Source organism: Micromesistius poutassou, assembly GCF_964030765.1.
Source record: "Micromesistius poutassou genome assembly, chromosome: 14".
Lineage (NCBI taxonomy): Eukaryota > Metazoa > Chordata > Actinopteri > Gadiformes > Gadidae > Micromesistius > Micromesistius poutassou.
The window spans coordinates 15,881,136-15,907,061 of record NC_140284.1 but is presented as its reverse complement, the minus strand read 5'-3'; the positions used below and the strand labels follow the sequence as shown (position 1 = coordinate 15,907,061).

Genomic DNA, 25,926 nt, shown 5'->3' with positions numbered 1-25,926 from the left:
AGGGTCCTATGTTCCCCTGGTCCTATGTTCCCCGGTCACATACAAAGCAGGGAACATAAGACCCGGGAAACATAGGGATGACCCCCATGTTTGGCTACTATAGCCCTGTCTGCCATTTGAACCTTGTGTTAAGGCGGTTACATACTAAGATGACTGCCCGATCGTCGCCAGAAAAAAGAAAAAGTCGGGCTATTAATCTCACCGACTCGGTCAAAAAAGTGTGAAATACACACCTAGACGACTACAGATGACGCCGTACGTTCTGCGCTTGCGCAAGATGTAATGTCTCCAAAACAGCAGGCGGCGCTAATCTGTATTGTGGTCCAAAAAAGAACGAAAACCGGAAATACCAGGACCTTTCTCAGCAACCGCGAACAGCGACAGTCTATCCTCCACCATGCTGATAAAATTGTTCCTCGATTTCGTCGGCCCACATGGTCAAAGAATTCAATATCAAGTATCAAAACGATGCCAAAAAATGTGTTGCGAGAGTGTGTCGCCATTGTCTGCGCTTTCACTGTTTGTATGTTTACCATCCTTACTTCCGGGCTTCACTGATTCACTCGTCAATGGCTAGCCCTCCACCAATCAGATTGGTAAAGACTGAACGACTGTAGTGGCCGATTACACACATGTTGAATCGGCTGAAAAGAATGCAGACGACCTTATCGACGGCCGACCTCACTGTACACACCAAAGAGACTCATGTCACCGACTATCACCGACTCACCGATGCCCGATTTTCGGCGCGGTGTGTGGCCGCCTTTATGAAATGACTTCCGGCTGTTAGTCACATTGTTAAAACATGCAAAATGTTAGCCACGTCGTTTGCCTTGTTCAATATAGATTTTTGTATCCTGGCTTTAACAGACGGCTAACTTATCGACCGTTTACTACCCTGTCGTTTCATTAACAATCACTTTATTTTTATTACAAAGATTGAGTCTGCCCTCATTCCTTGTTTGCCCTTCCTCCCTCTAGTTTTATTATAACTTGAGGTGATGTAGGTTAGATCTAAACGCAATAGGACTTTTTGAGGGTAATATGTTAGAAATGCCCAATAGCTATCATTAGCGAGCACATATGCAAACGCACACTACCATTCTTCTACAGAGAGAGAGAGAGATTGTGAAACGTTGGTAAATGCTCCTGTAAAATCCACACGTTAAAGAAAAGTTTTAAGTAATGGGTTTTGTTCGAGATGTCATTTAAAAGCACTACACTACCCACAATCCTAAAGTGCAACACGATGTCCTTGATTGGTGGAGCTCGCTGTTACCATGAAAACGTTTACCGCCGGCGCGAAAGTCAAGCCGTCGATGACTGCTGCTGCTCAGCCACTGAACTCGACCGTTGACCACAGAGCCGCCATGACGTCCCTCAGGTAGAGAGGAGGACCAGTTTCCAAATGGGTGAAAATCTGTTAAAATCAGGCCTCGTACTGGGGTTCTGTCAGGGCCAGTATGACGGAGAAGACTACATGGTTGTGGTGGTGAGTTTGCAGGCTGGATAGTTCATGTCGTTAACATGCTGTGGTGAATAATAAAACATAATGATATAGCAGTGCTATATAATAATTTGGGTGGGATGAAGTCTAGGAAAACATGTTGAATGAATTTGTAACTGAATTCACATGTTTTAAAAATGAGGAACGTTATTCCCTTATATATCCACCGTGTCTTAGCAACCACAGTCGTTGTCTTAGCAACCATAGCAACTATATAAAACTACACACACACACTCACAATATATTACATTTATATATATATTTATATATATTTTAATATAAACACTATAATAACTAGAAAATGCATGCATAAGGGGTTACTGTGCATAGAAATGCCTGTGATCTTTATGATCTGTTTGCATGTCGCTTTGGATAAAGGCATCTGCTAAGAACCATAACCATATTTCAGTTAAATTCAGCTGAGGGTTGTATAGCCAAAGCAAAGATTGATAGTTAAGTGTGGATGAGTTGAGTTATGGTTGGACAGAAATCAGACACTGAACATAGAAACCATCAACTTCAGTCTCTCTCAGTGTCAATTATCTGTTTTCTGTGGGTAAGATGAGGGAAGTAGTTAGATATGCTTCTTAAAATGTAAATCACAGTCAATACTAGAAAATGCATTTCCTGCAGAAAATGTGGTGAGTGCTGTAGTACAAAGTGAGGTTGAAAATATGTTTTAATAAAGCCATATTGATTAAGATGTAAAGAAACGTTAAATGGCTTAAATCAAGTGAAGGGATTTGAGTTCAAAAGTCTAAATGGAGTAAACAATGTAAACATGCACACCATTTAAAAAAATTGAAATGGTTGGAAACACATAAAGTGACAGCTGAATGAAAAGCGCAAAGCATTGCTAAAAATGCAGAAATGTAAAATTAATTGAACTGAATAATCTGAAAGGTCAAATGTATTGCCCTGCACTGCTGCAGGGCAATCTTAAAGGTCTGAAAAAAGCTGGAAGCTGAAATCGAAAAACTGACTGACGCTGAATTGCATTGCCTGAAGAAGCAAAGTGCTGAAATACACTGTTACAAAAGCTGGAAGCTAAACTGTAATACTGTCAAAGCTGGAAGATAGTTGTGGTACTAGCTCTAGTAATATTAGTAGAAATGGTAGTAGCTGTAGTAGTAGTAGTGATAGTAGAAGTATTAGTAGCTGAAGCAATAGTGGTACTAGCTGCACAAACGATATGCCATATGAAAGGTATGGTATTGATTGATGATTGATTGATGTTTGTAGAAATAATTATAATAATCCCGCCAGAAAAAAGAAAACCAGCAGAAATGTAATGTACTCGCCTAATGCTCATTTTCCCAGCCTTAAATGTATTATTAAATGTAGTCAAATTGGGCGGGAAAAATCGCCCAATCTTGCAACGCTGCCTGAACGTCGTAAAAAGTAGTCCGATTGAGCGGCAAAAATTCCCCAATCTGGCAACACTGCCTGCACGTCCTCGCGCTCCTCCCTCAGCGTAAATCAATGAGACCAACTGAAAACAAAGCCGATATGGAACTTAAACTGTGATTATGAAAAAAGTATAAAGGTAATCGAAATTATGTTGTCAGATTATTGAAGATACAGGTGCCTTGCTTTGTTAAACATTTGAAAGAAGGTTAAAGATAAAAAATTGACCAAGTTACGAAGTCTATAGTAATAAGTGTCAGAGAATGGGCGGACGGCGTCCTCCGCCGTCCTCCCATTGACTTCCATTGTAAAAATAGTATTTTAAAAGTAGAATATCTCAAAAAGTGTTAAGTTTACAAATATGAAAAGTCATTGACCAGATGTATGGACCTAGACCAGATGTATGGACCTGGACCTTTGTGACAGATGTTGAATGGAATCGATTGGTTCGGTAGTTTTGGCCACATTAATTCCACACGTTTCGTCGGAAGAAGAATAACGGAAAAAGGACATGAAGATTGTGCATTATGCACAATAATGACAAAGGTTATGAGATGATTGTGCATTATGCACAATAATGACAAAGGTTATGAGATGAAGAAGCGCGCTTTGGTTGGAAGCCGTCGTCCTACCTTTGCATTTTCTTTGAAACTGCTTAATGCGGTTTATCACACTCATGGTGGTAAAATAAGAGCCCTTTAAAGTTTATAGGAGTCTAGTGTGCCAGTGCCCAATGAGCATTGAGCCGACAAAAAATAATTTTCTACCAAGACTATTTCTAGCAAGGTGCAATATGTTCCAGGTCCAGCACTTGGGGGCGCTGTTGTACAGTCTGAGACACGGGGCACAGTGAGACTTATGGTGCTATAGCCCCAACACAGAACACACTCATCATGACGTCCGTTTTAAAAAACAATCATCCATTACTACACACATTCAAATTCAACGTAACATACGTTCCATTAGGTTACTTGTATTTCATTAACATATAAATGGTATGAACATATATGGGAGGTTGAGTGTTTACAGGGCTCTGAAATGATGACCAACTCAATCATTTTTCGACAGAATTCTCACTATACTGGGTAGACTCAGTCAGAGTTCACCAGGTGAAGGCTCCAGGGCATGCTGAAGTGAACCCTGATTACTGATTACCTCATTACAATCACAGGTCCAGGTGCGATATGAAGAACCCCCACTGGGCGGCAGACTTCACCACGATGCTTCAATCAAGACCATCAGGCTGGAAGCTGTGAGTGCTGGGACTTAGTAAGTCAGTGCTAATTCCAAGTTCCCCGTCCTTGTTCTAGAAAACCTCAATGATTGTCACTCTGTAATGTCTTCCCTTAGTCATATCGGCTCTTGCGTTTTGGCTGTCAGAGGAAATCATGAAGGGGCAAACATCCAATCACAGGCCCACACCTTATAGTTGTGCTCCCAAGCAGATACATTCTTACTTTAAAACCTTGTAACCTTTATACTTCATAATTGCGTATCACTTTGACGTAGCCATTCGGTGGGCTGCTGAAGGCCTTGCTTTCTGTGTTCGGATGTGATACCTTTTTCTTTGTACTGTTGAATGTATTTTCTTTGTATGTGCTCTGTGTCTGTGGTTTCCCTTTTCTTTATCTTTAGCTGATGTAAAGCACTTTGTAACTTAAATTCTTACTTAACTTCTAACTTATTTCCTTAATGTGGCCGGTGCTGTGAATAAGGTCTCTCTCATTATTGTGCTATTAGCCTTTGTTCCTCCAGCGGACCTCTGGGGCAGATTAAGGGAATACTCAGATGTTAAATGGACCAAGATGTCTGTTCCCTAGACACGTCCAAGTCCTAAACGGAGACGGTCTGCTTCATGATTCATCCATGATGCTCACATTCAAGACGTCAGACAGACGCTCTGTGGGCAGGTCTTTCATCAGACCGTCCCGCAGTAGATCAGCTCTGAAGACAGGGTGGGCAGAGGGGCAGCCCCTTGATCTAGTGAAGGGCTCCGATCGGCCCCTCAGAAATAGTCCTCTCGAAAAGTAGAACTCTTTATTTGATCAGAACAAAGATTATGTATATAATTTTCTTTTTATTAAAGTCAAAGTTGGAAACAATAGACTCTTTTCATCTAACAATGGCATTCAATCATGCAGAATGTCAAAGCTTCCCTCCTGAATAATGCGCATTTCCTAATGTCACAATTTCAATGTCATGTGACATTACGCCCTCAGACTGCAGGATGAGGTCGTGGGGAAGGCTGTGTGAATGATGAGCGCTTGAGTACATTATTATTATGATTCACAAAATCATCATATCAATCATCATACGTTACAGCCTCTGTTACAGACCACCTCAGAACGAACATACAGGCGGACATGTGAGGGGGGTCGCTGTGCATGCTCTCACACACATAAACACACACACACACACACACACACACACACACACACACACACACACACACACACACACACACACACACACACACACACACACACACACACACACACACACATAAACACACACACACACACACACACACACACACACACACACACACACACATAAACACATAAACACATAAACACACACACACACACACACACACAGTAGACAAAGGACGGGTTGAAATAACAGAGATGGAGCGCATGGGGGCTAGCGGGGGCATTGTGTGAGGCATGCCTGATTCTATCAGCTCTGAGGTCATCCAGTGTGTGTGTGTGTGTGAGTGTGTGCATGTGTGTGAGTGTGTCTGTGTACATGTGTGTGTGTGTGTGTGTGTAGCCATTTGTCAGAGCGTGATGGAATATAAATAGTGTAAAAGAACAGGCAGGCTGTGTATGAGTGTTGCATGAAGGATCAATGTTTAAAATATACACAGTTGGATTAGGAAGGAATTTAACTTTCAAGATATTTTCAATAAAAACATTGAAGGGAAAATGCCTCCATGGTAACATAAATAAATCTTGAGGCGTGCCTTAAGTTTTCGACACATATATTTCATAACAAGTAGTCAAGCAGTCAAGCTGTGATAACTGCACAGCAACGCGTGTTTGTGGATCATCTGCCGACGGCCGCCAGCCAATCAGCTGCTCCCTGCGGGCAGCGAAGGCCTGCCCAGCTAGAGCGATCCGGGCTTCTGAAGGTGATGAAGACGGATGTGTGTGCCTGCGTGTTCACACAACGAATCAAAGGCCAGAGGACCAAGAAGCAACATCTGGACGGCACAACTGGAGATGAAACAAGGATTCCACAGAACTCATCTTTCCTCCTTCCTGTGTTCCCGGAACAATCGCTAACCTTCTGTTAGATTGTTGAGGATTTGGGAGAAAGGAAGAAAACAAGAAGAATGTGTACTGTATTGACACAAGCTGATTTTAAATACCTTTAATGTGTGTTTCACACAAGTGGTCGTTCAGTCTTTGTATTTAAAGGATAAAACCTTTTGCGTCACGGTTGTACAAGGTAACATTACGACGTAAAATAATATAAACGGATGAATCCAACATAAAATAAGCTTTGTGGCGGTAAGACTCAGAAGATGTTTAGAAAGCTTTTAGGTAGAAGAGGACTTTAGCGATAACCTTCCAAAGCTTGTCTATATAATATAAATACCAGAAAATAAAATAGAAATACATTTATCACCCTAATTACATAGTGTTTTGGGCCCAGAGTAATTTATTTATTAAAAAAATGAAATTTTTAAGTATAGATTATATATGACTTCACAGTTTCTCAAGTGCACCACAACAGGTGAATCTGAGAGAAGACATCTCTGACGACAGTAACAGGACATGCTCTGTTGAAACAACGGCAGCTCTGTTCAGACACACGCACATGCAGGCACGCGCACACGCACGCACATGCAAAAAAACAGCGCAAGTCTAATATACGCCATCAACCCGCCAATATGGCCTCAGCATTGCAATGGCAAATGATTTAAGCCATGCTGGACATGGTCCTGTCACCAGGGAGACTAACATTTCATAACTATAGAAAACACAAGACAGGCACACACTCATGAAGCACCCCCACACACACTACACTGGGAAAGATGAAGGACACATCCCATTGGTCAGCACCCATCAACCAATACATCACATGACACGGGCCTCTAAATGTAAAACTAATGCAAGAGATGAACAATTATTTGAGCCGATCAGATGCTGTTATTGGACAAAACCACCGGTAAATAGGAGACCGTAAAAATCGGCAAGCGTGAATTTAATATCCTATCCTGGGACCCGGCACTTCAGGACGACGTCACCGTGCTGAGAAGACAGAAGGTCCTCCACCAATCCGGGACCAGACCCGCTCCCTGCGGCTCTGAACAGACCCGGGCCGGGTCAGTGCTGAATGTCTGTGCTCATGGGTCACGGTGGGATTGTACCAGAAGCGGCAGTGAGGCAGTACTTGGGTGATTCGGTGAAACCTTTGGAATCGATGTGATTGGCTCATGGGCAGGTCCTTCTGATCAGGTGATCTAAGAGGTTATTCAGCTGGACACAGGAAAGAAAAGAAAAAACGTTTCAGTCTTGTTGCCCTCTTAGGTCCTGTGTATCTCTACTGAGGGCAGGAAGAACCACATGCTCTAACTGGCAGAGAGATGATGGAAGAACCTTTTGTTGTATAATACCCCAAACCAAAACCAGCTCCATTTTGGGATTCTTATCCAAAACTAAAATATGTATTTGAAGCGGATGGTAGTTCGAGATGGATGCCATGTCTGTTACTCAGTGCTTCTGTATACTCACTGTGTAAGCGTGACCCACCTCAGGAAGTTTAACGTTTAAGGACTTCAGAACAAAACAGCCAGAGCATTGTGATGAGATGAAGGTAAAAGAAGGATGACACTCACACATCCTCTCCATCTTTGTGCAGGAAGCACTTCCACAGGCAGAAGCACAGAGACATGACCAGCAGCGCGGCCACCGTGGTCACTGAGATCAGGATGGCAAGAGCAGTTCCAACTGGCCACAGAGAAACAGAAACAGAAACAGAAATGTGACCTTCTGCATGGGTCATCAGCAGGAGGGGCTGGTTGGGTTGGGGAAGATTGGATTTGTGTTGAGGTGATATAATATATCATGTGAACAGCTTCTACAGTATGCACACTCACGCCCCGTGATACCCAAGTGAATTATACATAATCAGTCTGTCACCCGTTACCTCAAGGTGAACTTATCAACCTGTCGCTCCACATCATATTACGTAAGGCTGTGAGGGCCTGATGTTACAGAGGCCTGGGCAGGGCCTTTAAGAGACTTAACTGTGAGAGGTATGCATTTCTGGCCCTTCTCTTTCTAACCGCATCCACTCCCCACTGCTCCACATTCTTGGGTAATGTGTAGCTCAGCCCCTGTTCCCAAAAACACATCCAACATGTTCACTTCACTGGAGCTAAAGGCGCTGTAGGTGAGACTGAAGAGCTGTTGTTGAAGTGTAATTTGTTAGAAATGGCCGAGCAGTCCGTCAGCTACTACTGAGCGAGATGCACTGTGAAAATATCTGTTGAGATGGCTCCTGGGTTCATTTCTGAACAATCAGGCCATCTCTTCCGTGATTGGACCTGGGAATCCATCAAGTTTGTCAATCACAGGTCATCTCTCAATGGTGGAACCTCGTAGGGAGGGAGCAGAGAAAGACAAGACATTTCTTTTGTCATTTAGTTCAAAATGTTGCTCACTTCCACTCTTTTCTGCTCTGGGACTTTACCTACAGCAGCTTTTTGACCCCAACTCCAGCGGTTAAACTGACTAGAGGAGACTAGAGGAGACTGACTAGAGGAAACTAGAGGAGACTGACTAGAGGAGACTAGAGGAGACTGACTAGAGGAGACTAGAGGAGACTGACTAGAGAAGACTAGAGGAGACTATAGGAGACTGACTAGAGGAGACTAGAGGAGACTGACTAGAGGAGACTAGAGGAGACTGACTAGAGGAGACTAGAGGAGACTGACTAGAGGAGACTAGAGGAGACTGACTAGAGGAGACTAGAGGAGACTGACTAGAGAAGACTAGAGGAGACTAGAGGAGACTGACTAGAGGAGACTGACTAGAGGAGACTATAGGAGACTGACTAGAGGAGACTATAGGAGACTAGAGGAGACTGACTAGAGGAGACTAGAGGAGACTGACTAGAGGAGACTAGAGGAGACTGACTAGGGTAAGGGTTAGAAGGAGACTGACTAGGGTAAGGGTTAGGAGGAGACTGACTAGGGTAAGGGTTAGGAGGAGACTGACTAGGGTAAGGGTTAGGAGGAGACTGACTAGGGTAAGGGTTAGAAGGAGACTGACTAGGGTAAGGGTTAGGAGGAGACTGACTAGGGTAAGGGTTAGGAGGAGACTGACTAGGGTAAGGGTTAGGAGGAGACTGACTAGGGTAAGGGTTAGGAGGAGACTGACTAGGGTAACTGTTAGGAGGAGACTGACTAGGGTAAGGGTTAGGAGGAGACTGACTTTTGGTGTTCATTGACACAGCGATGGCCGACTCCAGCCCCCTGTGGTGCACCAGGCACTTGATGGACACGTCCTTCAGGAGCCCCGCCTTCACGGTGAGGGTGCTGACCACCAGGGTGGTGCCGTCGTCGTTGGCCGTCTGGGTGCTGACCGGGGGCCCCAGGGTGCGGTTGTCCCGCTCCACGTTCCACACGATCTCGGCGGGGGGCCGCGACACACAGCTGCAGTTGGCCTCGACCACGCCCGGGGAGGTGGTCCGGTAGCTGACCTGGGGTTTGGGCAGCACTGGGGAGGGAACCAGGGAGTGCTTGGTTAGCCAGACGCTCAGGAGGGAGGGGTTAGAGCAGGCCATCGGTTTACCATTCAGCACAGGTGGAACCACTTCTCAGTGTCAACTAGTTTCAAGTACTGGTGTTGATTTAAACCTACGAGAATAGTGTGTATATTGTAATTATTCATACTTGGATGCCTGATAATGAAGTTGGAAGATTGTATATACAACATAAATTAGATGATGTATTATTAATACATTATTCATCCTGAACTGGGAGGAAATTCAATGGGAAGGCCTTGGGGTGAATGAGAGGGGCTTAGGGTGAGTGGGAGGGGTTTAGAGTGACTGGAAGGGGTTTAAGGTGAGTAGGTTTAAGTGTCGATACGAGTACGATTCTTGTAAACAGAGTAAAGTGTAATGGATGTAATTTATTGATAACATGTCTAGGTATTATAAGATGGTAGTTGAAATAGTATACATTGCGACTTTAAACGTTCAGCCCAAGATGTAACACGTAATAAAATGCAGAATTGTAATTTCATCCATTTCATCTTCCAACTTAATTTTCAGGCCTCCAGCAGCAGAGAATTAATCTTCACCAAATTATACTTTATGATACTGTATTATTATGATACTGTACTTCAGCAGAAGCCAGCAAGCGTGTGGTGGGGCTGTGGAATGTGAGTCTTGCTGAGACCCCGTCAGTAAATCTCTCTCTGTTTTCAATTCCCTGTTCCCCGCACTGGAGGAATGTTATTGGAGGAATTGAGAACACTTGTTGGCGGCTTCAGACTCGGGCTCAGATATCTGGCTGTGGCCGTGGGTGGTGCCTCCACCTCCACCAGGTCTGGGTGGTGCCTCCACCTCCACCAGGTCTGGGTGGTGTCTCCACCAGGTCTGGGTGGGGCCTCCTCCAGGTCTGGGTGGGGCCTCCTCCAGGTCTGGGTGGGGCCTCCACCTCCACCAGTCTGGGTGGTGCCTCCACCTCCTCCAGGTCTGGGTGGGGCCTCCTCCAGGTCTGGGTGGGGCCTCCACCTCCACCAGTCTGGGTGGTGCCTCCACCTCCTCCAGGTCTGGGCGGTGCCTCCACCTCCTCCAGGTCTGGGTGGTGCCTCCACCTCCTCCAGGTCTGAGTGGTGCCTCCACCTCCACCAGGTCTGGGTGGGGCCTCCACCTCCACCAGGTCTGGGTGGTGCCTCCTCCAGGTCTGGGTGGTGCCTCCACCTCCACCAGTCTGGGTGGGGCCTCCACCTCCTCCAGGTCTGGGTGGTGCCTCCACCTCCTCCATGTCTGGGTGGGGCCTCCTCCAGGTCTGGGTGGTGCCTCCACCTCCTCCAGGTCTGGGTGGTGCCTCCACCTCCTCCAGGTCTGGGTGGGGCCTCCACCTCCTCCAGGTCTGGGTGGGGCCTCCACCTCCTCCAGGTCTGGGTGGTGCCTCCACCTCCTCCAGGTCTGGGTGGGGCCTCCACCTCCTCCAGGTCTGGGTGGGGCCTCCTCCAGGTCTGGGTGGTGCCTCCACCTCCTCCAGGTCTGGGTGGTGCACCTTACCAGCACTGTACTGGTTTGGATCAGCTGTGGAGGTGGAGTAGTCCATCTCCACAGGCACAACAATATCCAGATATGAATCCATATCCAGATCTGCATCAGTATATGGATATGGATCAACCACCAGTTATTAATCCATATCCAGATATAGATCAAGTTATTAAAGGGGTAGTTCTGGATTTTGGACATTGGGTCTCATTTCCAAGTGAGCCAGTGTGTTATTTATCATTGGAGACCGTTTTCAACACTTTTCATTCAGTCCTTCTAGTTGCAGAAATTGCTGGTGCTAGGCTAGCGCAAGTCGAGGGGAACTGCTAGCCTGCCAATAAAAACTGTTTTACCCACTCCAAAGTACACCCGATGCAAGCCAATTATAATGCCCGACTATCGATGTAAATGTCTGTGTTGATAGAATAATATTAGAAATAAAACTATCCTTGTATCGCAATGATCACATTTCATTTTGGGGGACTACTTTCTCAGCAGTGGCAACTAGAAGGACTGAATTAAAAGTGTTGAAAACGGTCTCCAATGATAAATAACACACTGGCTCACTTGGAAATGAGACCCAATGTCCAAAATCCTGAACTACCCCTTTAATCAATATCAAGTTATGGATCAATATCAACATATTAATCCATATCTACATGTGGATCAATATCCAGATGTGAATCCATATCCAGATTTGAATCCATATCCAGATGTGAATCCATATTCAGAGGAATATGTGTGATACGCTGATGTCCCTGTGAGGTGTGATGGGTCTGGGGACTATACGACTATAAGATCTCTGCTGCTGGCCCATGGTTCTTTACGTCTGCATGCTCTCTCAGACTCAGGGAAGAGTGATAGAGAAACAGAGGCAGCAGTAGAGAGAGAGTGATAGAGAGACAGGGGCAGCAGTAGAGCGAGAGTGATAGAGAGACAGAAGCAGCAGTAGAGAGAGAGAGTGATAGAGAGACAGGAGCAGCAGTAGAGTGAGAGTGATAGAGAGACAGAGGCAGCAGTAGAGAGAGAGTGATAGAGAGACAGAGGCAGCAGTAGAGAGAGAGTGATAGAGAGACAGAGGTAGCAGTAGAGGGAGAGAGTGATGCTGCGATGGCAGTAGAATAATGTGTGAGTGATGGAGCAGGTCCATGGAACAGAGAACCAGAGCCACCATGATCCATCCATCACAACAATGTGAGGCTGCTGCATGGACGCCTACAGTCACGATTCATCCCAAACAATAGCTTTTACTGTTGGTCCAGATCATTGAGATAAGGCGGAGAGGGAGAGCGAGCTATAAAACAAGAGAGGGAGGGAGGGAGGGAGGGAGAGAGCTGGAAGCAGGAGTTGGAGAGTAGCATAGAGTGATGGGACAGAAAGAATCTCTGTGTTGGAAACAGTAGCACAGTCATCTTGTGGAACGCACAAACACACACACAGTCATACACATTCACTCACACACACACACACACACACACACACACACACACACACACACACACAAACACACGGTCATACACACTCACACATACACATGGTCATACACATACACATGCACACACACACACACACACACACACACACACACACACACACAGACACCCAAGAAAGAGAAGATAGAGAGACATCCAGGAACCTCAGTGCAGTAGCGCCCACATTCCTCCCCTGATCCAAGATGTTCCCGGCTTCCCCTCACAAATCTGCACCACTACCTCCCCTCCACATCGCTCTCATGGACTGGGCTGGGGTGGATTTAGTGATTCACTTTCTGGATATAAAACTCCTTGAGCTCAACCAGCCGGCATTAGTTTAAAAGTATTAATAACAGTGGTGGTAGTAACCGGGGCCCCTAGCCGTACGGTCGGGCCCCTCACAGTGCAATCGGGCCCCTCACAGTGTGGTGGGGCCCCTCACCGTGCGGTCGGGCCCCTCATGGTAATAACCCCGTCCCCTCACCGTGCGGTCGGGCCCCTCATGGTAATAACCCCGGCTCCTCACCGTGCGGTCGGGCCCCTCATGGTAATAACCCCGCCCCTCACCGTGCGGTCGGGCCCCTCATGGTAATAACCCCGGCCCCTCACCGTGCGGTCGGGCCCCTCATGGTAATAACCCGGCCCCTCACCGTAGGTGGCCAGGCACACGGTGGCGCTGCGGGGCCCCTCCAGGGCGGTGTGGAACAGGCAGGTGTAGCAGCCCTCGTCGGGGACGGCCACGGGCTGGAGGGTGAGCTGGCTGTGGGACAGGAGGCCGACAGCCAGACCCGGCCCTGGTAGGGTGGCTCCACCATGGGGTCGCTGCGCCGGGCGTACGACGCCACGTCCCGGGACTCGCCCTGCCCCGAGGTGTAGCTCCACACCACGTGCTGCACCTTCTCAGGCAGGCCATAGGAGCAGGACAGCACCGCCCGCTTACCCCGCCACCGCCGTCTGGTTAGGGGCCGGCGCGATGCGGGGCTGGGGGTGAGGGAGAGAGAGAGAGAGGTTGAGAGAGACAGAGGTTGAGAGAGAGAGGTTGAGAGAGAGAGAGGGGGAGATAAAGAGAGAGAGAGATAAGAGAGAGAGAGAGAGAGAGAGAGAGAGAGAGAGAGAGACGAGAGAGAGAGAGAGAGAGAGAGAGAGAGAGAGAGAGAGAGAGAGAGAGAGAGAGAGAGAGAGAGAGAGAGAGAGAGGGATGGATGATGGGTAAGGACCAGAAGAGAAGGGGTTGGGAGGACAATGTTAATGTTCAGAGGTATGAGCCCCAAACGCATAAACACTGACAGGGATTTATGACCAAATGTTTCTGGTTAGCAGAATCCCTCACTCTCTCTCTCTCTCTCTCTCTCTGTCTCTCTCTATCTCTCTCTCTCTCTCTCTCTCTCTCTCTCATTCTCTCGCTCTCTGTCTCTGTCTCTCTCTCTCTCCACTCTCTCGCACAGTAAAAAAATAACATGGTAATAATTACGAAAATTGGGTTGGAATGTGTTTTCGGATTGTGCTGTGCTGTGGAAGGAAATCTGTCTACATTCCCGATTTCTTTATGACCTTTTCTTAACATTTGTCATTTTATATATTCCATGCAGTATTTCAATAAAGGACTTTTCAAATCTAAAACCAAAGCCCTCTCCCTCCCTCCCACAGAGCTCCACATGGTAGTCTCCCAGCAGACCCCACAGTCCAGACGAGAGGACGTTAAGGTCTGTTTCTCTGGCCCATCACAGTGTGTGGATGGTCTCCTTGTGGAGATTTTAGGAGGTTCTGCAACGGAAGGGTGGGTCTCAGCCAAGCTTATAACATTCCTCCCAAACCTAACAACGCCAAGAGCAGCAGATCAAATAATGGGAAGAGACTTCAGGCATGACATTATGAACCTTGAACACAATGATGTGCTCCTCAGGAGACCTGCAGCTATCGCTGAAGACAGGACGCAAGACATGAGCATCACTTGTGATGTGCTGTTTTCTGTTCCAAATCTGTGTTGTGTGTTTTAAACCTGTGTTGTGTGTTTTAATCCTGTGTTGTGTGTTTTAACCCTGTGTTGTGTGTTTTAATCCTTTGTTGTTTGTTTTAACCCTTCTGTGTGTTTTAAACGTGCACTGTGTGTTTTAATTCCGGGTTGTGTATTTTAAATGTGTGTTGTGTGTTTCTAAACATGTGCAGTGTGTTTTAAAAGTGTTGTGAGTTTTAATCCTGTGTTGTGTGTTTTAATCCTGTGTTGTGTGTTTCAATCCTGTGTTGTGTGTTTTAATCCTGTGTTGTGTGTTTTAATCCTGTGTTGTGAGTTTTAAAAGTGTGTTGTGTGTTTTAATCCTGTGTTGTGAGTTTTAATCCTGTGTTGTGAGTTTTAAACCTGTGTTGTGAGTTTTAATCCTGTGTTGTGTGTTTTGAACGTGCACTGTGTTTTATTTCCCCGGTACTCACAGGTGACGGTGAGGCAGGTGGCCCCCTGCTGGGAGCCGCTGGGCAGCAGGTCAAAGATGCAGGTGTAGCAGCCCTCGTCGCGGTACCCCACCCTGCGGATGGTGATGGCGGAGGAGTCCTTGGGGGCGGGGGCCAGCTCCACGTGTTGCTGGCCACTCACGCTGTCCCTCTGGCCGGGCTGGTAGGTGAGCAGCGTCTGGTTCTGGACGTCCAGCCAGCGCACCTGCCTCACCGTGTCGCCCGGCCGCTCGCGGGCCAGGGTGCAGCTCAGGGTGAAGGGCAGCTCCACCGGGGCCTCCTGCCGCTCCGGGGCGGTCACCCTGCCTGGGGGCAGCGGCTCGTACATTCACATTCAGGGCGTTTAGCAGACACTTTCATCCACAGCAACTTACAATAAGTACATTCGTCAGAAGAAAGAGAAACAACAATAAATCTCTGTGGGTACAGTGAGGATGTTCATAGAAGCAAGTGCCAAGCACTAACCATCACTAGGTTAACCCATTCCCCGAATACAACAAAGATAGCTAGGATAAGATACTACACAATGCTAAGTACTATTATTAAGTGCCAGGACGTACAACATACAATAACTGCCTTGGACAAAGTCGCGGGCCGGAGTTGTTGAACTGAGAACAAGTGAGGGGTGGAAGGGGGCTCTCACTCACCCTGCAGTCGGACCACCATCAGGAGGGACAGACACTGCTGCAGCAGCCTCCTGTAGCAGCGGGTCATGTTGGCTGGGGAGACAGAAGCAGCGTGAGGGAGGAGAGCGCAGGTTGGGCCCCAGAAGCCACTGTTCACATCAGAGAGGGGGTCCCGCATAGTCACATCTTATTAGGTGGTCTCGCAGAAGTTACATGAGCTTCATCTGCCTTCATCAAGAGAACACTTCAAGCAGGACTAGTATGAACCGTACAGGCTGTTTAGAGTCAGGAAACATAAACAAAAGTCCACTTGGATACGCCAAGTGGTTTAAAAAAACGAAATATCAGACGATGCAACAGAATTGTAGTGTCTGTAAATAACATCTGAAGAATAGATTGCATTCAAAACACAAGAAAAACACAAGATATTTTATTCCCATAAAATCATAGCAAGACAATGTAGATTTACAACGTTAGTTAAACATTAACATGTAGTAATCTGTTGCCAAAAAAATATTTGTTATAGGCCTATACAAAATATAGCCCTATAACAAATATTTTTTTGGCAACAGATTTCAGATGAAGAGCTGGAGACAGACTTACCTCTTGCACCTTGTGAAGCCTACATATAATAATACAAAGCAGAGTGTGGAAGAGTTCTCCTCAGAAGACTGCAGTTGAAAAGTGTCTCCTCTAATTCAAAAACAACTCTCCCATTTTGTAATATCCAGTCAATCCCACTTGCAGAAACGCATCACATAAAATAAAAGCACAAGTTACATGAACGCGGTGGATGGGAAGGCGCGTTGTGCGCGGTTTCAAACTTGTGAGTTCGGACCGCAGGGAGCAAAGCGCTTGTCTTCTGCAGCTCAGGGTTTCTGCAGCCGCAGCGACCTCCCGCGGTGAGAGCTTCAGTTCTTGAGTGAAGGACATGTTCACGTTCTCACTTTGGAAGTCTCATACCATACGCAATCACTTCTTATTGTACACTGACTATTGGAACTGTTATTTTTGAAAATTGTAAACAGATAAGATCAGATGATTTATATTACGGGCATATATGACTTAAACTGTCCGTTCGAGCGCATCCCTGTGAGGTGTAACGTTAAGGTTTTAGAAAAAAAAGAATTTTTTTTTTGTTCAGTAGAACAGTAGAGACTTGGCTCTCATTACGGCATTAATGACTTCCAGAGGAGATCCAACCAGTTTCCGCTCGTGCACAGAACACCCCATGAGTGACAGTCAGACCCACACTGACTGACGGCCCCCGTACGGCCCTGGTAGCTCGCCGTGATCGTATAGTGGTTAGTACTCTGCGTTGTGGCCGCAGCAACCCCGGTTCGAATCCGGGTCACGGCATTGAAACACAATGTCACGGCATAAGGGTCTACTTTTACCAGGTAATTAAGACGGGTTTGAAGAGGGCTGGAACTGGTCGGTCTGCGAGGATAGTGGTGGAGACGAGTCGATTCAATACAAAAATGCTTTATTGGCATGAGAAACAAACATTGACATTGCCAAAGCGGGTTAACAATTAAGAAGTCAAAATAAAAACGCCAAATACAATATATATATATATATATATCTCAGATATTACACTATTAAATACTCAATATATAAAAAGTAGAATGGGATCTTAGAAATTCCGGTACATCCTATAAACAGATAAATTAAAGATACACTCTAAATACACAGTATTTACAACATGGAGGACGTGTGCAATAGTGCAATCATTGTGAAAAAACTGAGTCAAGGGGGATGAGTCTGTTTATGGGGAGTTTGAGGTTCTTCTCACAACAGGTGACAAACCTGGCTGCACGCTGTGATCGCACATTGTTGTATTTCTCCCACAGGTATGGCAGTTTGTTGCGTCTGGAGTGTATTTAAAGTCCTTGCATGCCTTTGTACTCCATCTCAGTCTTCTGTTGTTCTGCGCCTCCAGCTAATGATTTATCGTAACGGTTTCATGACTAGCGCATTTCATTTGCACACTTGTTGGCACATATTCTTCCGTGGATCAATTAATTTGATTATATTCTGGTGTATTACAATTTATTTGAAGCATACCTAGCTGTATGATATGTATTTCGTATATTCCCTTTAATTTATTGTTATGATCCATATTTCGCGTCTGATCCGCGCTGGTATTAGCTCTCACGAGACCGTCCTGATCTCGCGAGTTCACGGCTCAATAGTGTCCCCACTTCAGACGAGACAGACAGTGATCCACGGTGTCCCACGGCCCTGGTAGCTCGCCGTGATCGTATAGTGGTTAGTACTCTGCGTTGTGGCCGCAGCAACCCCGGTTCGAATCCGGGTCACGGCATTGAAACACAATGTCACGGCAAATGGGTCTGCTTTTAGCAGCAAAAGTTGTGGTTCATTTGTATAAGTGCTTTTGGTCACATTTGGACGTTTCATTTGAACACTACAGTGCATTCTTTTATTCTGTTCAAGTGTAAATCTCCTATATTCTGGTAAATTAGATCACATTTTTAACCTTATAATTGTATATTAAATATTTTCAGTAGTTATGCTAAGGGTTTGGGTTAGTAACTACGAATCAAATATGTCCTTGTCTTCCATGCTGCTTTTTTGCTCTGTACATCAATGTACGAGGCCCTCGTATCGTGAGAAGATGCTATTTATTAGGTGGGAGGCTAATGACTTGCACCTGTACTTGATCAGCAATCAGGCCAAACATGTTAAATATGCACCGGAGTCTATTTTCTAGCTTTCGCTATCTGCCGTTTACGGGGGCTTTTGCGGTCGAGTTTTGTGTTGAGATCCTATGTTGAGATCCTATGTTGAGATCCTATGTTGAGATCCTAGATGAGGTGTGTGAGGGTAAGGCGCCAGTTTTGTTTTGGCCATGGTTCCTTCCCTGGTGTTTGTATAGAGAGCTAGGTGAGAAGTGTACTTTTGGTCAAGCCTTGACTGCGCGTTTTGTTTAAAAGTCAAGGGAATGTTCTGGTTATTATTTGGCCTTCGATACCTGATGCTATGGACTTGTTTATTTGTTTCTGTAGTCCATACAGTTGATATTAAATGAACCCTTTGTTTCTTTGAACGGTGCCTGGTTGTAAAGTATAATTTCAATCCCTGCCATGTTTCCTTACTACCACCTCTATCAACTTAAGGTTGTAACGCTATCGCTAAGTGATACATTGAGTTTGAGTCTCTTTGATGGAGAAGCTGTTTGATGTAATGTATTTGTTGGAGAAGATACTATTACACCATTTAATGACGTTGAAAAAAGAAACAAAGAAATTACTCACTTTTAGTAAAAAACTGTCAGGCATGTGTTATATACACTGTATATACAGGTGCAAATCACTGAATAAGAATATTGTGGATAGTTCATTAATTTAAATAACTAGATTAAAGTGAAACCTATAGATTCATTACACCAAAAGTGAAATACTTCTTCCCTCTCTGTATTAATCTTATGATTATCACTTACAGCTCATGATGAGAACCCAAAATTTAGTAACTCTGGGAAACTAGAACTGAATATGAAAAAGAATATTATATAAGACCAGTACAATTATTTTTAATACTGAAGTGTCTGTTTTCTGAAAAGTATGTTCTTGTTTATACACTCAGTTTTGGATGGGGCTTCTTTTGCATGAATTACTTCATCAATGCGGAGTGGCACGGAGTCGTTCAGCCTGTAGCCCTGCTGAGATGTTTTGGGAGGCAAGGTTGTGCAGACAGATTTGTAGCTTATAGTTTTATATGGGGTATGCTTTCATTTTTGTATACTTTATGCTTTAAAATCTGGATTTTCTTTCTGGACTTAAGTGTTGTATCTGAAATAACCCAAATGACTTAGCAGCACATGAGAGCTGAGGGAAAGCCTCTCTCTTATACCTGGTAGCTAGCCGTGATTGTATAGTGGTTAGTACTCTGCGTTGTGGCCGCAGCAACTCCGGTTCGAATCCGGGTCATGGCAGTGAAACACAATATCACGGCATATGGGTCTGATTTTAGCTGCAAAAGGCTCAACACGTTGTGGGTGATTTGTAGAAGGTTGTAAGTGCTGTATTTAGACATGTACATTTATTTTAAACAGTTAAGTTCCATAGGTTTTTTTGTTTAAGTGCATATTTCCTCTGTTCTGGTGTATATGAACACATTTGTAGCTTATCATAGTTTTATGAATGGTATGTCTTTGATTTGTATTTTAGCTCATTTCGTTTGATTTGCAGTAGATTTCATTCGGCTTTAACATCTGGATTCTCCTCCTGGACTTAAAAGTGTTGTATCTTAAAGAGCCCGAATGACTTAGCAGCACATCGGAGCTGAGGGAAAATCCATCTCTTATCCCTGGTAGTTCGCCGTGATCGTATAGTGGTTAGTACTCTGCGTTGTGGCCGCAGCAACCCCGGTTCGAATCCGGGTCACGGCATTGAAACACAATATCACGGCATATGGGTCTGACTTTAGCAGCAAAAGGCTAAACACGTTGTGGGTGATTTGTAGGAGGTTTTAAGTGCTGTGTGTTAATATTTAGACATGGACATTTAGTTTGAACAGTTAAGTGCCATAGGTTTTTCTGTTTAAGTGCATATTTCCTCCGTTCTGGTATATAAGAACACATTTGTACATTATCATAGTTTTATATGGGGTATGTTTTTGATTTGTATTTTAGCTTTTGTTTGATTTGCAGTAGATTTCTTTCGGCTTTAACATCTGGATTCTCCTCCTGGACTTAAAGGTGTTGTATCTTAAAGAGCCCAAATGACTCAGCAGCACATCGGAGCTGAGGGAAAGTCCATCTCTTATCCCTGGTAGCTCGCCGTGATCGTATAGTGGTTAGTACTCTGCGTTGTGGCCGCAGCAACCCCGGTTCGAATCCGGGTCACGGCATTGAAACACAATGTCACGGCATATCGGTCTGATTTTAGCTGCAAAAGGCTAAACACCTTGTGGGTGATTTGTAGAAGGTTGTAAGTGCTGTATTTTCACATTTAGACATGTACATTTATTTTAAACAGTTAAGTGCCATAGGTTTTTCTGTTTAAGTGCATATTTCCTCTGTTCTGGTATATAAGAACACATTTGTAGCTTATCATAGTTTTATGAAGGGTATGTCTTTGATTTGTATTTTAGCTTATTATGTTTGATTTGCAGTAGATTTCTTCCGGCTTTAACATCTGGGTTCTCCTTCTGGATTTAAAAGTGTTGTATCTTAAAGAACCCAAATGAATTAGCAGCACATCAGAGCTGAGGGAAAACCTCTCTCTTATCCCTGGTAGCTCGCCGTGATCGTATAGTGGTTAGTACTCTGCGTTGTGGCCGCAGCAACCCCGGTTCGAATCCGGGTCACGGCATTGAAACACAATGTCACGGCATATGGGACTGATTTTAGCAGCAAAAGGCCAAACACGTTGTGGTTGATTTGTAGAAGGTTGTACTTGCTGTAATTTCACATTTAGACATGCACATTTATTTTAAACAGTTAAGTGCCATAGGTTTTTCTGTTTAAGTGCATATTTCCTCCGTTCTGGTATATAAGAACACATTTGTACATTATCATAGTTTTATATGGGGTATGTTTTTGATTTGTATTTTAGCTTATTTTGTTTGATTTGCAGTAGATTTCTTTCGGCTTTAACATCTGGATTCTCCTTCTGGACTTAAAAGTGTTGTATCTTAAAGAGCCCAAATGACTTAGCAGCACATCGGAGCTGAGGGAAAGTCCCTCTCAAATCCCTGGTAGCTCGCCGTGATCGTATAGTGGTTAGTACTCTGCGTTGTGGCCGCAGCAACCCCGGTTCGAATCCGGGTCACGGCATTGAAACACAATATCACAGCATATGGGTCTGACTTTAGCAGGAAAAGGCTAAACACGTTGTGGGTGATTTGTAGGAGGTTTTAAGTGCTGTGTGTTAATGTTTAGACATGGACATTTAGTTTGAACACTTAAGTGCCAGAGGTTATTCTGTTTAAGTGCATATTTTCTCTATTCTGGTATATAAGAACACATTTGTACATTATCATAGTTTTATATGGGGTATGTTTTTGATTTGTATTTTAGCTTTTGTTTGATTTGCAGTAGATTTCTTTCGGCTTTAACGTCTGGATTCTCCTCCTGGACTTAAAAGTGTTGTATCTTAAAGAGCCCAAATGACTTAGCAGCACATCGGAGCTGAGGGAAAGTCCATCTCTTATCCCTGGTAGCTCGCCGTGATCGTATAGTGGTTAGTACTCTGCGTTGTGGCCGCAGCAACCCCGGTTCGAATCCGGGTCACGGCATTGAAACACAATGTCACGGCATATGGGTCTGATTTTAGCTGCAAAAGGCTAAACACCTTGTGGGTGATTTGTAGAAGGTTGTAAGTGCTGTATTTTCACATTTAGACATGTACATTTATTTTAAACAGTTAAGTGCCATAGGTTTTTCTGTTTAAGTGCATATTTCCTCTGTTCTGGTATATAAGAACACATTTGTAGCTTATCATAGTTTTATGAAGGGTATGTCTTTGATTTGTATTTTAGCTTATTATGTTTGATTTGCAGTAGATTTCTTCCGGCTTTAACATCTGGGTTCTCCTTCTGGATTTAAAAGTGTTGTATCTTAAAGAACCCAAATGAATTAGCAGCACATCAGAGCTGAGGGAAAACCTCTCTCTTATCCCTGGTAGCTCGCCGTGATCGTATAGTGGTTAGTACTCTGCGTTGTGGCCGCAGCAACCCCGGTTCGAATCCGGGTCACGGCATTGAAACACAATGTCACGGCATATGGGACTGATTTTAGCAGCAAAAGGCCAAACACGTTGTGGTTGATTTGTAGAAGGTTGTACTTGCTGTAATTTCACATTTAGACATGCACATTTATTTTAAACAGTTAAGTGCCATAGGTTTTTCTGTTTAAGTGCATATTTCCTCCGTTCTGGTATATAAGAACACATTTGTACATTATCATAGTTTTATATGGGGTATGTTTTTGATTTGTATTTTAGCTTATTTTGTTTGATTTGCAGTAGATTTCTTTCGGCTTTAACATCTGGATTCTCCTTCTGGACTTAAAAGTGTTGTATCTTAAAGAGCCCAAATGACTTAGCAGCACATCGGAGCTGAGGGAAAGTCCCTCTCAAATCCCTGGTAGCTCGCCGTGATCGTATAGTGGTTAGTACTCTGCGTTGTGGCCGCAGCAACCCCGGTTCGAATCCGGGTCACGGCATTGAAACACAATATCACAGCATATGGGTCTGACTTTAGCAGGAAAAGGCTAAACACGTTGTGGGTGATTTGTAGGAGGTTTTAAGTGCTGTGTGTTAATGTTTAGACATGGACATTTAGTTTGAACACTTAAGTGCCAGAGGTTATTCTGTTTAAGTGCATATTTTCTCTATTCTGGTATATAAGAACACATTTGTACATTATCATAGTTTTATATGGGGTATGTTTTTGATTTGTATTTTAGCTTTTGTTTGATTTGCAGTAGATTTCTTTCGGCTTTAACGTCTGGATTCTCCTCCTGGACTTAAAAGTGTTGTATCTTAAAGAGCCCAAATGACTTAGCAGCACATCGGAGCTGAGGGAAAGTCCATCTCTTATCCCTGGTAGCTCGCCGTGATCGTATAGTGGTTAGTACTCTGCGTTGTGGCCGCAGCAACCCCGGTTCGAATCCGGGTCACGGCATTGAAACACAATGTCACGGCATATGGGTCTGATTTTAGCTGCAAAAGGCTAAACACCTTGTGGGTGATTTGTAGAAGGTTGTAAGTGCTGTATTTTCACATTTAGACATGTACATTTATTTTAAACAGTTAAGTGCCATAGGTTTTTCTGTTTAAGTGCATATTTCCTCTGTTCTGGTATATAAGAACACATTTGTAGCTTATCATAGTTTTATGAAGGGTATGTCTTTGATTTGTATTTTAGCTTATTATGTTTGATTTGCAGTAGATTTCTTCCGGCTTTAACATCTGGGTTCTCCTTCTGGATTTAAAAGTGTTGTATCTTAAAGAACCCAAATGAATTAGCAGCACATCAGAGCTGAGGGAAAACCTCTCTCTTATCCCTGGTAGCTCGCCGTGATCGTATAGTGGTTAGTACTCTGCGTTGTGGCCGCAGCAACCCCGGTTCGAATCCGGGTCACGGCATTGAAACACAATGTCACGGCATATGGGACTGATTTTAGCAGCAAAAGGCCAAACACGTTGTGGTTGATTTGTAGAAGGTTGTACTTGCTGTAATTTCACATTTAGACATGCACATTTATTTTAAACAGTTAAGTGCCATAGGTTTTTCTGTTTAAGTGCATATTTCCTCCGTTCTGGTATATAAGAACACATTTGTACATTATCATAGTTTTATATGGGGTATGTTTTTGATTTGTATTTTAGCTTATTTTGTTTGATTTGCAGTAGATTTCTTTCGGCTTTAACATCTGGATTCTCCTTCTGGACTTAAAAGTGTTGTATCTTAAAGAGCCCAAATGACTTAGCAGCACATCGGAGCTGAGGGAAAGTCCCTCTCAAATCCCTGGTAGCTCGCCGTGATCGTATAGTGGTTAGTACTCTGCGTTGTGGCCGCAGCAACCCCGGTTCGAATCCGGGTCACGGCATTGAAACACAATATCACAGCATATGGGTCTGACTTTAGCAGGAAAAGGCTAAACACGTTGTGGGTGATTTGTAGGAGGTTTTAAGTGCTGTGTGTTAATGTTTAGACATGGACATTTAGTTTGAACACTTAAGTGCCAGAGGTTATTCTGTTTAAGTGCATATTTTCTCTATTCTGGTATATAAGAACACATTTGTACATTATCATAGTTTTATATGGGGTATGTTTTTGATTTGTATTTTAGCTTTTGTTTGATTTGCAGTAGATTTCTTTCGGCTTTAACGTCTGGATTCTCCTCCTGGACTTAAAAGTGTTGTATCTTAAAGAGCCCAAATGACTTAGCAGCACATCGGAGCTGAGGGAAAGTCCATCTCTTATCCCTGGTAGCTCGCCGTGATCGTATAGTGGTTAGTACTCTGCGTTGTGGCCGCAGCAACCCCGGTTCGAATCCGGGTCACGGCATTGAAACACAATGTCACGGCATATGGGTCTGATTTTAGCTGCAAAAGGCTAAACACCTTGTGGGTGATTTGTAGAAGGTTGTAAGTGCTGTATTTTCACATTTAGACATGTACATTTATTTTAAACACTTAAGTGCCATAGGTTTTTCTGTTTAAGTGCATATTTCCTCTGTTCTGGTATATAAGAACACATTTGTAGCTTATCATAGTTTTATGAAGGGTATGTCTTTGATTTGTATTTTAGCTTATTATGTTTGATTTGCAGTAGATTTCTTCCGGCTTTAACATCTGGGTTCTCCTTCTGGATTTAAAAGTGTTGTATCTCAAAGAACCCAAATGAATTAGCAGCACATCAGAGCTGAGGGAAAACCTCTCTCTTATGCCTGGTAGCTCGCCGTGATCGTATAGTGGTTAGTACTCTGCGTTGTGGCCGCAGCAACCCCGGTTCGAATCCGGGTCACGGCATTGAAACACAATGTCACGGCATATGGGACTGATTTTAGCAGCAAAAGGCCAAACACGTTGTGGTTGATTTGTAGAAGGTTGTACTTGCTGTAATTTCACATTTAGACATGCACATTTATTTTAAACAGTTAAGTGCCATAGGTTTTTCTGTTTAAGTGCATATTTCCTCCGTTCTGGTATATAAGAACACATTTGTAGCTTATCATAGTTTTATGAAGGGTATGTCTTTGATTTGTATTTTAGCTTATTATGTTTGATTTGCAGTAGATTTCTTCCGGCTTTAACATCTGGGTTCTCCTTCTGGATTTAAAAGTGTTGTATCTTAAAGAACCCAAATGAATTAGCAGCACATCAGAGCTGAGGGAAAACCTCTCTCTTATCCCTGGTAGCTCGCCGTGATCGTATAGTGGTTAGTACTCTGCGTTGTGGCCGCAGCAACCCCGGTTCGAATCCGGGTCACGGCATTGAAACACAATATCACAGCATATGGGTCTGACTTTAGCAGGAAAAGGCTAAACACGTTGTGGGTGATTTGTAGGAGGTTTTAAGTGCTGTGTGTTAATGTTTAGACATGGACATTTAGTTTGAACACTTAAGTGCCAGAGGTTATTCTGTTTAAGTGCATATTTTCTCTATTCTGGTATATAAGAACACATTTGTACATTATCATAGTTTTATATGGGGTATGTTTTTGATTTGTATTTTAGCTTTTG

The 25,926-nt window shown here is 44.2% G+C and overlaps 1 protein-coding gene and 15 non-coding genes across 16 annotated transcripts; 15 read left to right on the top strand and 1 right to left on the bottom strand.

Annotated features, from left to right (window-relative positions):
- Positions 1-6,432: 6,432 nt before the first annotated feature.
- LOC311358471 (OX-2 membrane glycoprotein) lies at positions 6,433-16,440 on the bottom strand. The gene is given in 8 exon segments (XM_084478500.1): positions 6,433-7,401; positions 7,761-7,872; positions 9,361-9,645; positions 13,290-13,412; positions 13,415-13,593; positions 15,042-15,390; positions 15,732-15,803; positions 16,314-16,440. Coding segments are annotated over 7 exon segments (1,119 nt in total). The 5' UTR covers positions 15,799-15,803; positions 16,314-16,440; the 3' UTR covers positions 6,433-7,397.
- A 557-nt stretch (positions 16,441-16,997) lies between these two features.
- AC3HAE_028886 (transfer RNA histidin (anticodon GUG)) lies at positions 16,998-17,069 on the top strand. Its single transcript has one exon. It is a non-coding gene; the product is annotated as a tRNA-His (tRNA).
- Positions 17,070-17,964: 895 nt separating this feature from the next.
- Positions 17,965-18,036, top strand: AC3HAE_028885 (transfer RNA histidin (anticodon GUG)). Its single transcript has one exon. It is a non-coding gene; the product is annotated as a tRNA-His (tRNA).
- Positions 18,037-20,049: 2,013 nt separating this feature from the next.
- On the top strand, positions 20,050-20,121 carry AC3HAE_028884 (transfer RNA histidin (anticodon GUG)). The gene has a single exon. It is a non-coding gene; the product is annotated as a tRNA-His (tRNA).
- Positions 20,122-20,510: 389 nt separating this feature from the next.
- AC3HAE_028883 (transfer RNA histidin (anticodon GUG)) lies at positions 20,511-20,582 on the top strand. Its single transcript has one exon. It is a non-coding gene; the product is annotated as a tRNA-His (tRNA).
- A 392-nt stretch (positions 20,583-20,974) lies between these two features.
- On the top strand, positions 20,975-21,046 carry AC3HAE_028882 (transfer RNA histidin (anticodon GUG)). The gene has a single exon. It is a non-coding gene; the product is annotated as a tRNA-His (tRNA).
- Positions 21,047-21,438: 392 nt separating this feature from the next.
- AC3HAE_028881 (transfer RNA histidin (anticodon GUG)) lies at positions 21,439-21,510 on the top strand. The gene has a single exon. It is a non-coding gene; the product is annotated as a tRNA-His (tRNA).
- A 389-nt stretch (positions 21,511-21,899) lies between these two features.
- AC3HAE_028879 (transfer RNA histidin (anticodon GUG)) lies at positions 21,900-21,971 on the top strand. The gene has a single exon. It is a non-coding gene; the product is annotated as a tRNA-His (tRNA).
- Positions 21,972-22,363: 392 nt separating this feature from the next.
- Positions 22,364-22,435, top strand: AC3HAE_028878 (transfer RNA histidin (anticodon GUG)). Its single transcript has one exon. It is a non-coding gene; the product is annotated as a tRNA-His (tRNA).
- A 392-nt stretch (positions 22,436-22,827) lies between these two features.
- AC3HAE_028877 (transfer RNA histidin (anticodon GUG)) lies at positions 22,828-22,899 on the top strand. The gene has a single exon. It is a non-coding gene; the product is annotated as a tRNA-His (tRNA).
- A 389-nt stretch (positions 22,900-23,288) lies between these two features.
- On the top strand, positions 23,289-23,360 carry AC3HAE_028876 (transfer RNA histidin (anticodon GUG)). The gene has a single exon. It is a non-coding gene; the product is annotated as a tRNA-His (tRNA).
- Positions 23,361-23,752: 392 nt separating this feature from the next.
- On the top strand, positions 23,753-23,824 carry AC3HAE_028874 (transfer RNA histidin (anticodon GUG)). The gene has a single exon. It is a non-coding gene; the product is annotated as a tRNA-His (tRNA).
- Positions 23,825-24,216: 392 nt separating this feature from the next.
- AC3HAE_028873 (transfer RNA histidin (anticodon GUG)) lies at positions 24,217-24,288 on the top strand. The gene has a single exon. It is a non-coding gene; the product is annotated as a tRNA-His (tRNA).
- Positions 24,289-24,677: 389 nt separating this feature from the next.
- On the top strand, positions 24,678-24,749 carry AC3HAE_028872 (transfer RNA histidin (anticodon GUG)). The gene has a single exon. It is a non-coding gene; the product is annotated as a tRNA-His (tRNA).
- A 392-nt stretch (positions 24,750-25,141) lies between these two features.
- Positions 25,142-25,213, top strand: AC3HAE_028871 (transfer RNA histidin (anticodon GUG)). Its single transcript has one exon. It is a non-coding gene; the product is annotated as a tRNA-His (tRNA).
- Positions 25,214-25,605: 392 nt separating this feature from the next.
- On the top strand, positions 25,606-25,677 carry AC3HAE_028870 (transfer RNA histidin (anticodon GUG)). Its single transcript has one exon. It is a non-coding gene; the product is annotated as a tRNA-His (tRNA).
- The last annotated feature ends 249 nt before the right edge of the window (positions 25,678-25,926 follow it).